This window comes from Bos indicus x Bos taurus, chromosome 10 (assembly GCF_003369695.1).
Source record: "Bos indicus x Bos taurus breed Angus x Brahman F1 hybrid chromosome 10, Bos_hybrid_MaternalHap_v2.0, whole genome shotgun sequence".
Lineage (NCBI taxonomy): Eukaryota > Metazoa > Chordata > Mammalia > Artiodactyla > Bovidae > Bos > Bos indicus x Bos taurus.
This window is the reverse complement of record NC_040085.1, coordinates 61,060,399-61,077,501: the sequence shown is the minus strand read 5'-3', so window position 1 is coordinate 61,077,501 and position 17,103 is coordinate 61,060,399. Positions and strand designations below refer to the sequence as shown.

Below are 17,103 nucleotides of genomic sequence, written 5' to 3'. Positions count from 1 at the left end.
GCTTAATCTGGACACCAATCTCCCTCGCTGGCTCTAAAACTCTCTTTATCCCTTCTGTTGTCTCTGCTTTTCCTATCACTTTTCTCGGAAATGGGGGGAGTTCTATAAATGTCTGCAACGAAGAGCACAAACTATTTCAGGGCTCTCATTTGATTTTCTCTTCGAGGTTCTTACAATTTACTACAAAGGGAGAAGGAGGAAAAAAGAACCTCTCAGCTGGCAATGAGCTGGCACAACTCAGCTTGTGTGTTTGTTATTACGCGGGTGTCCTAGCGGTGGTTTCCTCCTGGATCCATCTGGTGGCTTCCCACAATGGTCAAGACTGGGGTTTTCTCCTACCCTGGGCTGCTTCCCCGGGGGAGTGAATCCTGCCTGTCTTGCCAGGAACGGTTTCCTGTTTTTCAAAACCAAGCTGTCATCCTTTAGTTTCTCATGACAAACCCAGAACCTCAGACTCACTTGGCGTCCCTCTAATCCCAGCCCCCACCCACAGAGCCCCACAACGCAGGGGCTACATGTGGGAGGCAGAGGGTGCGAGTGCCGGGGAGGGACTCCTGAGACGACGAGCCAGGGGACTGATGCTGGCTCTAAATCACACAGCGAGAACCTCTGGGCAGTGTGGCCTTGACTGACTGACAGCCTCTCTCAGTCTCCTTCCTTCCCTGTAGGGTTTTCTACCACAGCTGGGACCATGTCAAAGGAGTTATCTGCCTCAGATATAAATGCTAAGAAAGCTCCTTAGATGCTCAGGCTCCTCTGCAAGCCAAATCTGGAAGGCATTGGGATCTGCTAGGGCAGGTTGAGGATCAAGGCAAAGAAGAAATAGGTCTCGCATTTCTTCCTAATGGCCCCTATGTGCAGAGCCCCCAGGTTTACAGTGGTCCTGGAACAAATCCCCATGATGCCAGGTGCCGCCATGGCCTTGCTTTATCTCCCAGAGAAACTGCAAACAAACCTCTGAAGCACAGGGGCAACTGTCTTCAACCTAGTCCCTTTGGGCTTCTCCCTTCGCCTTCGGGTAATTTGGGAGGATGTCCTGAGCCTCAGGCCCTGAGCTTGGCTGGCCCACCCTCCTCCCGGGGGCGGGGCAGACCTGTCTTCCTTGCTTCATGATGGTGGGGTTGGCTGCGGTATTGCGCTGGGTAGAGCTGACGAATCCGCTGGTGCCCAAGAGGCCAAGGCGGGCGGAAGGGACATTCCGGGAGGGGATCTGGTACTGGCGTGGATTCCGCCTGCCCATGCCGCCACCCACTGAGCTGGTTGTCGGGAGGGAGTTGGATTGCCCAAAGCCACGGCTGTGAGAGTCAATAGAGAAAAACAGAGGTCATCAGTAACCCCCGGCCCTTCCCAGCCCCCGGGATGCCTCCTTGGGGTCTGCTCACACTTTGACCATTATGAGGCCTACGGGGAGGATCAAGGCTTTATGATTAAAATCATAGCTAAGAACTGAGAGCTAATATCAAGTGCCCTGGGACTTTCACATTGATTCTTCAATCCTCACGACAACCCTATGAAGTAGGCACTCCTTTTACAGTTGGAGAAGTAAAATACAGAGCTTAATAATGTCTCAAAGGTCACACAGCCATTAGGGGGCAGTGCTGGAATATGAGCCCAGAAAGTTAACCAGTGTGGGCTTCAGCCTTCTTTCTACTGTGTCACAGGCTCTGAGAACTCATGTGCCCATCCAGAAGCCACATGGCAAGAAAGTGGCTGCACCAGGACCCAGGCCTCTTCCAGCACACCACGGTTGGTTTGTCTGCTGTCGGTCTGAGCAGCAGACTCGGGAGGAGTGGCCTCTGGGCCCCACTAGGACATAAGCTCCCTGGGACAAGAGATGGCATCTGTCCTCATCAATCCTGCAGGTCCCAGGCCTGGATGGCACAGCTCCTGGCAGTAAAGGCAGGGTGAACAAGAGAATGGCTCAGTCTCTGCCCTCATGATCTCCAAATGGCAGAGCAGACCCCAAGTCTGGGGCTCTGACTCCCAGATTCACAGGAGGGATATGAGAACGAAGAGGATGATGGTTGCCAGCTCCCTGGACCTAGGACACTGACTGCTCCCTGCTCCTCGGGCCCTCCCTGTAGAAAGACCCGGAGGTTCCATGCTTCTCTAGGGTCCACGCAGGGAGGACGCTGGGGGCCCGTGGCCTCACGCTCAGACACCGCGATCCCATTGGTCCGGTGACCTCAGCGCCGAAGAACTCGTCCTCTCCGGCAGGCCTCAAGTTCTGGGAGGGTGCACAGCCGCCAGCAGGGCTTCAGGAACCAGCACATTCTTTCCAAGAAGAGTCAGCTTTAGTCATTCACTGATGTCTCAGTCGAAATGCTTTACCTCCAACGGCCACAAGATGGAACAGACTTGCTTTCGCAGCCACACAGGGGAGGTTCCTACCAAGCCTGTGAGGAGACTCCAGGAAGAGAGGGCTGACGTAGTTTAACCCTATGAGGCGGGAGGCGGGCACTGCAAATCTGTTATTTCCTGAGAAAGAGAGTGTTATGTGTGTGGTGGGGTGGAGCAACTAAATCATCAGCATGGCTCATCGCAGAAAGGGTTTCTTCCTCAGAATTCCTAAATTTCCTGGTGAGGGGTGAGGGGGAAGAGAATTCCATAGTGAGCTGATAAGCACTGACTTTTGGTCTGTGTTTTACCACTTCTAGGCTTTTCGGACCAGATTCCAGTCCAGGCTCATCCCCATGAGATGAGGAGGATACTCATGGGTTCTAAGTCTCTTTATCTCGTTCTTTCTCAGATTTCTCAGCTTCCTTCCTTCTTTTACTAAGGTTTAAAATGTTTGGTTTGAAAGAGGAAATTTGGGCCAGGAGGAGGAGAAATAATTTCATGCGATGGGAGAGACCTCCTTTGGAGAATGGACAGGTGGCAGGTGGGGACAAAGATCAAGTGGCTGTTTTCTTGTTTTTGTTTGTTTGTTTGTTTGTTTTTTTAACTACGAAAACCAGTCCTTTGGTTTTTGGAGTCAGAATTTTGGCCACCTGGTAGATGATTTAGTATTCTGCTAAGACTTTTCCTTATTTAGTGCAGATAGCTTTTTTGCTCATTTTCCTTCTTGGTTGGATTTTTTAAAAGTTATTTCATATGCAAAACAGAGCAGTCAGCAAGTGATGCTAAAATAATTTGTGCTTCCAGGAAGGCAAGACTATATTCTTAAGCAATATAATGTAGGCAGAGGCTTCTGTAATGGGACACTTAGTCACAGGAGAAAACGTGGACTCCTAAAGTTAGGACTCATGGAGCTGGTAGAGCTAACATTTTGGGGATAGACTGGGTGGAGGTGAGAATTTGGTTAGGGTGTCTTTCTAATAACAGTGGGTCTCACTGTGGGGTCCTAAGCTGATTACTATAAAGTCAGACTTTTTGAGGGTTGCCACTGCTGGTAACCAGAGTGAAAGCTTAAGTCACTTAAGATCACTAGGCTTAATGAAATAATCATTCTTTCTTTGGAGAGAACACAGTGACAAAAGTTTTCATTTCTCATTCTCTTACTCTGCTCATCTGTATCTTTCTCTGCTTTCTTAAATCTAACCAACTGATTTCATTACCTTGAAGTGCATGAAAAGACTGATAAAATAACATTGATAAGAACCAATTAATTTGGGACTTGTGATAGTTCAAGGAAGGGCTGGGCTGCAGTTACCTCTGTATTATGGGAAAAAACAGGTCTTTTAAGAAAATTAATAGCATAACAAGATCCCAGAGGTAATATTTATGAAAACAAATTATTTCCTAGAACTTTTGTTGTTGTTGAGTTGTTCAGTCATGTCTGACTCTTTGCAACCATGAACTGCAGCATGGGAGGCTTCCCTGTCCTTCACTAAATCCCAGAGCCTGCTCAAACTCATGTCCACTGAGTTATGCCATCTAACCATCTCATCCTCTGTTGACTCCTCCTCCTCCTGCCCTCAATCTTTCCCAGCATTAGGGTCTTTTTCAATGAGTCGGCTCTTCACACCAGCTGACAAAGTATTGGAGCTTCAGCTTCAGCAACAGTTCTTCCAGTGAATATTCAGGGTTGATTTCCTTTAGGATTGACTGGTTTGAGCTCTTTGCTGTCCAAGGGACTCTCAAGAATCTTCTCTAGCACCACAATTCGAAATTTAGCAACTTCCAATTGAACATCCATAATCAATGATTGAATTCACTCTAATCAATATAAGGAGGCCTAATCGGGCAAATCTTGAGTTAACCCAATTCAAGCATTGGTTAATAACACTCTAGAGAAATCAAGGTTACCAGACACTCAGATTAGGACCAAGGACAAAACAGGGCAGACAGACGAGCAGATGGCATTTTGGGGAGGAGGAGCAAAGAGCTTGAAAGCTCTATCTTTATCTTCAACTTCTGAATTCTTTCTTTCTCTTGGAACTTGTCTCCCAAGGACCTGGTTTGCAAGAGGGGTGTGGATCTTCCTCTTTCTTAGTGGGTATTGCTGCCCTTACAAGAAGAGGGAGAGTCTAGGGCAGGGGTAGCCCCAGGGGAGAAGGCTAAGGAGCAGGCCTGGCCTTTCATTTGGGCCCCAGGAATCCTCAAGGTGCACTGGTGGTCCAGCCCAACCCTCCAGGGAGGCTTGGGACCAAGGAGCTGGCTACAGAGTGTTGTTTTATCTGGCTTTTCTGCACATCAGCTGGAGACCAGGAAAGTGACCCAGCATCCGTAGCGCTTTAGAGTACCGACTCTGGAGCTGGCATTGGCCTGTCTGGTCCAAATCCTGAATGCCTCCCAACTCCCCTGTAAACTGGGGTTAATAATAGCCCCTTCTACCTCATATGGTTGTTGCAAGGATTAAATGTAATAATATTCTTAAGTGCTTGGATACCTAACTTGGCACAGAGCAAATGCTAAATGTTTGTTTAATAAATAACTGTGTTATATATGCTGGAATATGATAACACTTCAATTTTTACATTAATTTTTAATGAAGACTTTTCTCAAATTCCAACTGGCCTTATCTCCCTGAGGTACTATGAAACAGTGATGTTTCAAGGCACATTTATGCAAATAAATGCCAAACATTTGAACAACACAGTCAACAACACACTCAACACTTCTACATATGCACTGAGAAATGAATTCAGAACTTTCTAGGTGCGAATGAAAAAATGATTATTTATATGCTCATGTTGAAAAGAGTAAAAAAGGATGTTGATTTTCCAGCATGTCGGCACCATCATTCTCTTGTCTCCCCAAGACACCCTGTTATTGTTCAATGGTTCACTCCACCCCTCCTCATGATTCCTCCCCTAGATTGGCACTATAATTCACCTTTAATATGCAACTGGATTCTTCAATTTAAAACCAGATTAAAGTAATGGGTTGTAAAGTACAATGAGGCTTTTTTTAACTGCATCCAAGATGCTGAAGTGCTATGAAAAATCAAGAATGGTTCTGCTCTACTCTTAGATTGCAGCTCAGACCAAAATAGACGAGCACTGGGCTCTTCACCCTGCCACCAACTATAATTAGCTTGTCTGCAGCAAGAAGGGAGAAAAAATTACACTACCACTTAAGGTGCAGAGAGAACAACCTGTTTTTGTCCTTTCAGAGCCCCCTGTTGTGGATAAACCACCGAGTGTTTTGCTGGCACTCATTAAATCGTACCCGCTCACCACTCCATGCCCATCTGTACTAATAACATCATTTTGACCATGTAAATTGAATTGCCAAAGATCACATTCAGCTCTTCCTCTGGGAAGTCTTTCCCTCTACAGCCTTTTCCCCACCCCACCTGTTTAAAGACTGTGGTCTGAACTTGTCAGAGGACACTCTAAGAAATAAGGAATGATGCCCTGTGTAGTCTTGACCCTGGAACCCATGCAGACAGTAAGGTCCTGGAACCACCATGCATTACAAAGACTGAAATCCCAACATACTTTCTTTGCTGTCGATATCCTGATATGTCTAGAAGGGTTTTCCGAGGGAAAGACCGAAAGAGCTTCTGCACCTGCTGTTTCCATGACAACAATCTTTTTTTCTGTGTCTCTGTAAATGCCTGCAAAAACAAACAGGACTTTTTAATGGGTGATGCAACCTGGCATTAGAGGGAGAAACATGCAATTAATAGGGGAAATATTGGAGTCCTATGGTTGCCTTTTCTTCACCTTGTTTCCAACCTGATCCAAACAGCAGTCAATTTCATTTGAGAGCCTCCTGTACTGAAAATTCAAGTTATTTGACATTGGAGGTGCCTGGTAAGGTACATGCATTAAGCTTTTGGCAATCCTTGATTTCGGTTGCATTTCTGGCAGATCCCTACCCTCCTTCCTCTTTCCCCTGACTCCACTCTGGACTCTATTTATTAACCAATAATGAATTGCAAAATTGATTGTTGACTACTCTGGCTTTTGCAGCCCCCCTGCATTTTCATAATCAATGGAAATGCTAAACCACTCCAAAAATCAATCTTTTTGATGGTCTGTGCTCACCCTGGAGTGGTCTTCAGGGCTTCAGAACACAGAGTATACACTGTACGTGTTAGGACTCTGCTGAGAAATCTCCAGTTATGAGCCCCATGTGCTACACAACCCTAGTGCACCGATTACCTAAATTTTGTCTAAGGCTTAGGAAAATGGATAGATCTGATGTCTTCTCAAGCCTTTTCTGGTTTGGGGAGGTTTCGTCTACTGCCCCGTACATAACACTCTCCCATCAATATCATGTGTCCTTCTGTGTACAGCTGTGTACTCAGCGCAGCCCAGGGAAGGACTTCACGGGGCTGTAAGTCCTCAAGGCAGGGACTCTCAAATTCAGGATATATTAGGATCCCCACAAGGAGACTGTTAAAATCTAGATTTTCGATCAACTCCCACACACCAGAGCCTGGTTTCATAGATCTCGAGAGGAGTCTAGGGGGTTTGTGTATGCAGCAATTGCCGGGGAATTCTGCTGCAGGTAGGTCATGGCCATGTAATATTCTAGATTGGTGAGGATCACACACATGATATAGGAACTCCCTGTTAAGTGTGTAGAACTGTGGTCCATGTGCTGTCATAAGTCCACCAGATCTGACTAATGAGCAATAACAGTGATGGAGATACCATACCCAAGTAGTTTTGTCAATAAAGCATGAAATAAATACTTTTTAAGTAGCAGTAAATGATTACTCAGAGTAATAATAAACTACATGCCTGTTTCCCATAAAGGAAGCAGATTCCTTAAACAGAGAGAAAAGAATGACAGCTTAATGTTCTTCTACTGACATTTAATCTTTAAGGACCCGAACACAAGACAGCTATGTGAACAAAAGCAAAAAGACATGAATCATATTATGGAAAAGATACTGACAACTTGCAAACCCCTTCCTCCCAGGTGACCGTGGCCAGATGCCATTGAGGACAGTCATCAAGGAGGGCTTCCCCACCAGACATTCAGTGCCCCATTAGAGAAGAAGGTGCTGATATCCCTTAAGGTGCACGGTGAATGGTCTCAGGGCTAAAAGGTGAGGCTGTGGCTCTCCTCTATGGTCCCTCTCATTTGCTGATGATACTAGGTGAATGTCCATGAGTATCTCCAAAAACTGCAAAAGGCAAGCATTTCTGCTAGACTGATAAAGGGATGGGTAGATTCTGCTTTTGACTAGCTTAGTCAGCCAAGTGTTGAGCAATGACACAAGATGCTGGCACGCAGGTCAAGATGACCTGGGGAGCAGAGTCCAGCTCAGTGGTCAGTGGAAGGCTCTGGATGCAAATGGGCAGGGCTCAAATCTCTGCACACCTTTATGCAGGTTCCTCCACCTGAGACTCAGCTCTTTTAACTCAGGACAGTGATACCTAATCAAAGGGATGCTATAAGGATTCAAATTAATTTACACACGGAGGGCACTTAGAATATTCACAACACACCTAGCTCTTCCTTGTGCTGCACGTGCCACTGCCCACAGACGCCCTCCCCAGGTTTCTCGGCTGCATGGACTAGCCCTTTGGTGGTGGCACATGAAGGTCTATCCCATTTGGTATTCAACCATCACCTGTAACACCAACAAAAGACTTCAAGGTCTCCAAACCACAATATTGAGTGGGTCTGGAGCCAGCCTGAGCTTCCAAGTGACAAAGGAGTAAAGGGGTCACTTTACAGATGTGCATTCAAAGTGCTGCCAGGGACACTGGTTCATATGTGACATTTCCCACGGTGACAAAGAACACCCAAGAAGATGGAAATGTTTATGCCCCCTCAGAGAGGTCAGGTCATCCACTCAGCACCAGGACATCAGACTCACAGTAATTGGGACTGCAGATAGGAGTGGGCCCCTTAGCAATGCTGAGTATATGGCCGTTCTCAGTCCTGGAAGACACTGCTGGGAGGCTCGAAGTGGAGCTAGACTATGGCTGGCAAGGAGTGATTTCTGAAAGCTGGTTCCTGTGCGTGCCTGCAAATAGCACTCTACTGTGGCAGCTCTGCTATCGACTGGGAGGCCAATACCTCACCCCAGCCCGCTCCAGGCAGCTCTAGGTGGGGCTGGCAGAGCTTCTTTGGGGCTGGAAGGGAAGGAAGATTCCACTCTCCCGAATGCCCACACACAGCCAGTCAGCCACTTCTGAGTCCTCTGCCCCTGTCAGGCCCTGACTCAGATGTCTGTGTGGAGGCAGATGAGTCTTACAGCTCCTGTTGCTGGATAACAGGGCTCATGAAGGGGACAAGGGCTCATCTTCAGGGAACCATCGGTCCAAGACGGTGAGGAGCCAAGAAGCCTGGGCTTGTAATGCAGGAGATGAAGTGATGGACTTCAGAAATAAGATTCAGAACTTTCTGGCCTTCCTTTTACTGTTCTAAGGAGTGGTTCCTTTGTCCTTGTGAAAGAAGGAAGGTGTCTTGGCTTGGTCAGCACCCTCCCTTCCAGCAGCTGAAGAACAGCTTGATCAGGCTGTGAAAGGAGCCCTGTCTCCTGGAGCCCGAGGGAGTCTTCAGTGAGAATGGAGGCTGGGCCTGGACAGGGCCTCCCGGGGGTGGGGGCGGGGGGTGCGCTCTGTACACACAGATACCCCCAGGCTGTGGAAAATTATTCAAACGCCTTTCCTCTTCCTCAAACTCAACTAATAAAAAGCCTCAGACATTTTCCCCTCCCAAAGCAGTGTGCAGGCGCCTCCATCCTGACACGAATGCAGGTGAGCAGAGTGGGCATGAGTCCTTTCTGCCCCGTGATTCCCATCAGCAAGCCCCCTCCGTGGCAGTCAGGAGAGAGGAGCCCACACAGTGCCACGGAAAGGAGAGCCAGGGCGCAGAGGGAGCATGCACAATGGCAGGAAAGTGAGCAGCGCCAGACCACAACATGGGCGCTGCGGACCAACGAGGATGCCTGCGCACCGCGCAGCAGAGGCAGCTGGAGGACTCGTTATTTCGTCTCCTGTGCTCAGCAGACTGGAGATGAGGTGGAAGGTAACTTGTCCTTCAGTTTCTCGCAGGCTCAATGCTGAGCATGGGTGTGGGAGCGGAAGCAGGGTTCCGGTCTGCTTTTTCAGAAGCTTAAACGCCCCTAAGCCCACCCCAAGTGCCCTCCTCCCCTCCAGGTGCTGCTCCGTCCACCTAGACCCCTCTCTGTTCTGCCTCCTCGTGGAACAAGTCTCTCCCACTAAGGCTCTCTCTTTCAGGTCTAGTTTGGAGGCAGTCCCTCTGGCCTCTAGATAGGTGCCCACCGCACCTCCTGGGCTTCAGCCCCACACCGGTGGCCTTATGGTCACACTTGTGATGACCTGTTTTCCTTTTGCCTCACCCACTCTCCTCCTACTGGAAGCCCACCAGCCAGGGGCAAGACCTAGGTGCTTTATAAATACCTACAGAATGAATGAACTCTAAAATCCATCTCCTGTTCTGGCCTTCCATCTTTCTATTGCTTTTTGCTGGCCCAGATGAGAGCTGTGTCAGGACTGGACACTAAAAAGGGTGAGTGGGAGTTCACAGTGCCGTGAGAGGAAATCGCAAAAATGTGAGTTTCAGGGATGGGGAGGAGGGGCTGGGATGGAAACCCAGTGGGAGACCGCACACCTGCGTGTGAGGGGCAGGTGGAGTCACAGCACAGAAGGGCAGAGGGTGCAGAAAACCAAACAAGCCGCCAGCAGCAGATGGCCTGTGGGCAGCTGGAATGTGGGAAGTGCATCTCCCTTCCCCGGGGCCCACTGGACTCCTGGGGTTCCAGCTACCAGCATGGCAAAGCCCAGGGGACTTGGAGGCCTTTACGATCTTATTTTCACATCAAAGTCCCACAAAAAGATCTCAGTGGCCTAGGTTTATCCAGTCCTAAGTTTTCTAAAACCATAACCCTGTCTGTGTAATTCTCTCAGGGGAGGGGCACCCAAGAAGCCATTGGGATCCTGGGTCTGAGGCACAACTGCTTGTCCCCGCCATGTCCCTCGGGACAGCCCTGGCCAGGACCTTCCTCGCTCCATCAGAGTCGCTCCATCATTGTCCCGAGGGCCTGGGAGGCATAGCACCAGCCTGACCTTCGTGAAAAGGACAGAGATTGTCATACTGAGTGAAGTAAGTCCGACAGAGAAAGATAATCATCATATGATATTGTTTATATGTAGAATCTTAAAAAATAGTACACAGTAACTTATTTTTACAAAAGAGAAATAGAGTCACAGATGTAATAAACAAACTTATGGTTACCAAGGGGAAAAGGTGAGGAATATATGTGTCAGTGGGACTGACATACACACACTACTATAAGGAAAATAGATAACTGATAAGGACCTACTGTACAGCACAGGGAACTCTACTCAATACTCTGTAATGGCCTATATGGGAAAAGAATCTGAAAAAGAGAGGATAAATGTATATGTAGAACTGATTCACTTTGCTGGATAGCAGAAACTAAAACAACATTGTAAATCAACTGCAACCCAATACAATTAAAAAAAAAAATTCCTATGAGAATCAGAAATCAAAACACAGCAGAAAGCCCTCAAACCATACCCAACACACACACAGACACACATTATTTGTTCTGAACACTCTCCCCTTTCTCCCTGCTTGGTCCACCCCAGGCTCTATCCCTCAGGGAGGCCTCCGGAGTCAGAAGCTTCTCTCAGGCACTTGCCTCCATGTCAGAGCTCAGTCTAGGTGGATCTCTGGACACCAGAGGAACACACAAGCTGCGTTTAGGTTTGAAGTCACCACAGCTGAGTTCTGCTCGAGCTATTATTAATGACTGTCTACTCCTCAAAGATGAGATGTCAGAGACCCAAATGATCACCTCACAGAATCTCTGAGAACTACTTCAAAGGAATGATAAAAAGCAGTTTCATGAAACCTGTCACTACTTACCTCATGGATTAGACATTTGTCTATGAGCTGTAAATAGGAACTTATATTTTCCTCATCGGGTCTGGAGACCAAGAGTTGTGTGCACACTGGGAATTAAAAAAAAAAAAAAAGGATGAATTAGAAAAATGCACATCCATTCTAACCCCTGAGATCTGCCTCCGATTTCCTTTCAGGACCAATATTTTGAGAGGTATGTGTGACTGTGGCTTTACGTCAGCTTCACAAAAAAGGCCAGGAGGCTCCTCGTTCCACTGAAGTCAAAGGCTTGGTCACCACAGGAGCCTTTGCCTCCAGAAGCCCCTTTGGTTAATTCCACGCATACCATTCTATATTAAGCCTTCTGCAACCCGGCCCGAGACAGACACTCTGGAAGAAGAAGAACGCAGCAGCGTCCCGAGCCCTGTCTTTGAAAGAGTGTCCTTTGAGAGGGAGTTCAAAGACCCTAAAGACCATCAGCCCTCCTCAGAGCAGGCACCATCATTTTATGAATGAGCCGCACATCTCATTTGGAGGAGTGAGGCTTGCGCACCTTGTAGGATGTGAGGTGTGTGGGCATGCACATGAGTAAGGAGCCTGCTACTCATTCACGGGAGGGTGATTTTCTCAAAGTGATACCCACACATTTATATATACACAGGTCCACCTACACACCCAAGTTCAGAGACAGGGCACAACACACACACCCACTGGACAGCTCACGGCCACGCTAGTGCGATTCACTCTATTCCCATCCGAAAGAGCCTGGTGTTCTGCTTTTGATGGGAATGTTTAGAAGGACAGGTGGCGGTGGTTGGACAAAGACATCAGTTAGGAGTAAAAATGGCTTGCTCTCAAGATCAAGCTTAAAACCTGGGCACCATGATGTCTTTCTCTCCCTCATCCCACATACCTGATCTGTCACAGAATCCCATTCATACCATGTCTTGGCACACAGGTTTTTCAGTATAACACTGTGGGTAATAACAAAACATGGAAACTACCTCTATATCCACTAATTGGGGCCCTGTCAAATTATGGTTTATGCATATGGAGGAACAGTATGCAGCCTTTAAAAAAGAATGAGATGGCACTTTTGTATTGATAGGGATATTGAAAGCATATAATGTAAAAAAAAAGCTGTAGAGAAATATATAAACAAGACCTGTTTGTGTGTAAAAAGGATGCTCATGCGCTTATATATAATTACAGTGCTTCTGAAGGGATATTCTGAAATGTTTATAGCGGTTACCTCTGGGGAGGAATATGGTAGGGCCAAGGGTAGAGGTGGGGGCTATTTTCACCTTTCATCATTTTTCATTTAGCTTTAATTTTTATGTTGAGTGTGACTTGATTTCATAATTTATTTGAAAGTAGTTAAATTTTAAAAAGCAGCCATGCCACAGGAGTGCAGAGCCCACATGGATCATGTCATGGGTAAGGGGGTGAAGTGCAACATTCTCAGGTAACCAGCCCACCTGTACCTCCAGCAGGGGGTCATCTACTCTAATCCACACAGCAAGGAGCCCCTTGGGGGGTAGGGGAGACTGAGAAAGTGAATGGGGGGGACCCATGCTGACCATGAAGCAGGTGGCATTTCAGCTCCAAAGGATGCTACAAGTCACCTCCTCTGAACCAGAATTCTACAGATCTCAGTCTTTCTAAGAACACGAATCACCAGGAATCTCTCATTGTACCTATGTAAGACTCAGGTGTTCCCTTTCTTTTGATTAGAACTCAGTTCTTTGAAATGGTCTGAAATATTGGACAATAGAAAACACATTGGTCCCCCTTCCCAGAGGAAAAGTACTGGCATTCACTACATTTTAAAAATAATCAAGAAAAAAAAATAATCAAGAGCTCTTGAGAAACACCTGATCAAGCACAGATTAGTGTTGGACGTGGTAAAGGATACGTGCATAAGGGTCTGGCTCAGGGCAGTCATGGGTAGAAGGGGTGCTGTCAGCCAGGGACCATGTGTGAATTCTGTGCTGCCCTACAGACACAGGCAGCGTGGCCATGGTACCTTGGGTGGCCTGTAGGAAGCCTGCCTTTAGCTTGAGAGTCCAAAGGCCCAGTGAATGGTCCACCAGGAGGGCCCTGTGGGCCCTGGTCTCAGGAAAGGGGAAAGATGGGACCTAGGGTGAAGGAAGAGGCCTTTACGGGTGGTTTGTCCGAGAGCTTGGAATCCAGATCCAAATACCTTTCCCCCTCTAGGCTGCACTTTCTGCATCTGTAGAATGGGCTAATAACATGGATTCTGGCAGTTCACCCCACACCCAGGGGAAGCCCATGGGAATGGGTACCTCTGGTCAGGGGTGTTGAGAAGAGAAAAGGGCAGGTGGGAAAACTGGGCTTACCTTTCCCCATGACACGTGTGAACTGCCCGGGGAGATCCCCCTCCGGCAGGGGGGTGACAGCCAGCTCCCCGTCACAGCTGCTCAGCTGGTGTGGCTGGAGCCCACCACTGGCCCCAGCTGAAGTGGTGGCCGTAGCTCCCGCGGCCGTGGCACTGTCTTTGCAGTCCGGGCTCTGGCTCTCGGGGCCCATCAGCGAAGGCGGGTGCGGGGCCTGGGGCTCCCGGCGGCGAGCCTCTGGGGTGGTGCTCGGTGAGCTGTATGCCTTGATGGGGGTCAGGATCATCTGGTGCAGCTCCTGGAGGGGGAGGCGCAGGTTGCCCCCCTCAATGATGTCCTAGAGGGTCAAAGGGAGAAGACCTCTGTTAGGGTCAGGAACTGGGATGACCCACCTCCATGCCTCCCCCGCCTCTGCCTGGAGCTATTCCCAGATGGGGTTCATGTCTGCTGACACTTTCCTTAGAACGTTCTTTGGAAGATGGGACAGTTTACAATGTAATCATTCTGGGGACTTCCTCGGTGGTCCAGTGGTTAAGAATCTGCCTTGCAATGCAGGGGACATGGGTTTGATCCCTGGTCCAGAGCTAAGATTCCACGTGCCACAGAGCAACTAAGCTCATTTGGCACAACTACTGAGCCTGCGAGCCACAGCTAGAGAGTACACGTGCCAAAACGAAAGATCCTGCATAACGCAACAAAGATCCCAAGTATCGCAACTAAGACCTGACGCAGCCAAATACATAAATGTTACAAATTAAATCACCAATATTAGCCCAGGTAGAAAATTTTAAAAATATATACATGTATAATGAGGAAATAGAATCACTTTAAAATCCCACTAAGATGCTAAAATCCCACTAAAATGATTTCGGTATATTTCCTTCCCTGGCATCTTCTGTGCCTTTCCTTAAGGTGCATTTGATAATAGTTTATGTCACACACTTTAGAAGCTACACAACAAAGTTATACAGGGCCACGTATTTCCTGTAGTATGATTTGTTTTAGATGAAGGAACCTGCTCATTCACACTTTCATCCAGCCCATGGCAGAGGCAACACAGGTGTGGTTAGAAGCACCGATGCTAAGACAGATGCTTGGGTCTGATACAGCTGTGTGCCCTTGGGTAAATGTCTTCTCTGTGCCTCAGTTTCTCTGTGTATAAGATGAAGATTACTATAGTACCTGCCTCATTGGTGGTTGCGATGAGCTTAATATTTGTAAAGCTACAGGTTCCTATGTTATGTGATTCTTTGTTAAATTCATTTTTTATTATTATTTTTTAATATAAATTTTTAAATTTTAATTGGAGGCTAATAAAATTGCTGCAGATGGTGATTGCAGCCATGAAATTAAAAGACGCTTACTCCTTGGAAGGAAAGTTATGACCAACCTAGACAGCATATCGAAAAGCAGAGACATTACTTTGCCAACAAAGGTCCGTCTAGTCAAGGCTATGGTTTTTCCAGTGGTCATGTATGGATGTGAGAGTTGGAAGAAGAAGAAAAGCTGAAGAAAGCTGAGCGCCAAAGAATTGATGCTTTTGAACTGTGGTGTTGAAGACTCTTGAGAGTCCCTTGGACTGCAAGGAGATCCAACCAGTCCATCCTAAAGATTAGTCTTGGGTGTTCATTGGAAGGACTGATGCTGAAGCTGAAACTCCAATACTTTGGCCACCTCATGCAAAGAGTTGACTCATTGGAAAAGACCCTGACGCTGGGAGGGATTGGGGGCAAGAGGAGAAGGGGACGACAGAGGATGAGATGGCTAGATGGCATCACTGACTCGATGGACATGAGTCTGAGTGAACTCCGGGAGTTGGTGATGGACAGGGAGGCCTGGTGTGCTGTGATTCACGGGGTTGCGAACAGTTGGATACGACTGAGCGACTGAACTGAACTGAACTGAACTGAGTTACTTTACAATGTTGTATTGATTTTGCCATACATTGACACGAATCCGCCACGGGTATATATGTGTTCCCCATCCTGAACCCCCCTCCCACTTCCCTCCCCATACCATCCCTCTGGGTCATCCCAGTGCACCAGCCCTGAGCATCCTGTATCGAACCTGGACTGGTGATTCATTTCACATATGATAATATACATGTTTTGGGTGCTCTGACCTGCTGCGCACTGAGCTAGATGGTGTGGGGGATGGGGATATGGTGGGAAAGCTGTTAAGGTTCCCTCGGGGAGTTTACATCCTACCAGGACATGAATATTCATCATGCTGGAGACTGAGAAGCAGGGCAGGGGTTCCTGGAGGGGAGGTTCTCATGGGCTGCAGGTTCCTGGGAAAGAGTGCTCCAGGCAGAGGGCACAGCGGGGGCAAAGGCACTGAGGTGGGAGCCTGGAGCATGTGAGAAACAGCACGGAGGCCTGAGCTGGAGCAGAGAGGAGCGGGGGTGGGGTGGGACGTGAAGTCCAAGGAGCCACAGGGCCTGAGTGGAGAGGAGTCAAGTCAGCAGGCTGGGGCAGGGGTGCGAGAATGTCTTCTACATGAGATGAGAAGTCAGGGAAGGTTCTGAGCGTGACATGTTTCAGAAGGATCATTCTAGAGAAAAATAAGTATTTTACACAAACAAACATATATATACATATTGAATATACACTATAGAGGCAGACCTTGGAGATACTGCAAGTTTGGTTCCAGATCACTACATAAAGTACCACTCATTTTTTTTGGTTTCCCGGTGCCTATAAAAGTTATGTTTACACCACACTATACAGTCTACTGGGCTTCTCAGGTGGTGCTGGTGGTAAAGAACCCGCCTGCCAATGCAGGAGACTTAAGAGTCCCAGGTTCAATCCCTGGGTCAGGAAGATCCCCTGGAGCAGGGCATGGCAATCCACTCCAGTATTCTTGCCTGGAGAATCCCATGGACAGAGGAGCCTGACGGGCTACAGTCCATAGTGGCGCAAAGAGTCGGACACGACTGAAGCAACTTAGCACACAGCACATATAGTCTATTAAGTGTGCCACAGCATTATGTCTAAAAGAACCAATGTCCATACCTTAATTAAAAAATGTTTCATTGCTAAATAGTGCTAGCCATGATCTGAGTCTTCAACGAGTTATAATCTTTTCACAATAGTAACATCAAATATCACTAATCACAGATCACCATACCAAATATCATAATAATGAGAATGTTTGAAATACGATGAGAATTACCAAAACGTGACAAAGACACATGAAGTGAGCAAATGCTGTTTGGAAAATGGGGCCAAAAGGCTTGTTAAACTTAGGGCTGCCACAAACCTTTGATTTGTTAAAAAAAAAAAAAAAGGCAGTATGTGTGAAGTGTAATAAAATGAGGTATGCCTATAATGTATATAATTGTATGTAATATATCCATGACTTTATATAATGAAATTGAATCCGTCTACCCATACAGTTTGATATCCTGGGCATTATTTATTAGAAAAAGCAGTGAAAGTTGATTCTGATGGACACCTATCAGTCAGATGCTCACAGAGGCGCAGAATAGGCTCAGGTG

The 17,103-nt window shown here is 47.4% G+C and overlaps 1 protein-coding gene across 2 annotated transcripts in view; it reads right to left on the bottom strand.

Annotated features, from left to right (window-relative positions):
• SAMD4A (sterile alpha motif domain containing 4A) overlaps positions 1–17,103 on the bottom strand; it is a 227,052-nt gene that overhangs the window by 18,286 nt on the left and 191,663 nt on the right. For both annotated transcript variants that reach the window (XM_027554161.1, XM_027554160.1), the window contains 4 exons: positions 13,608–13,941; positions 11,272–11,357; positions 5,886–6,004; positions 1,094–1,295 (listed from right to left, as the gene is read on the bottom strand). In XM_027554161.1, the coding sequence (XP_027409962.1) occupies positions 1,094–1,295; positions 5,886–6,004; positions 11,272–11,357; positions 13,608–13,941 (741 nt within the window). The remainder of the gene's footprint in view (positions 1–1,093; positions 1,296–5,885; positions 6,005–11,271; positions 11,358–13,607; positions 13,942–17,103) is intronic.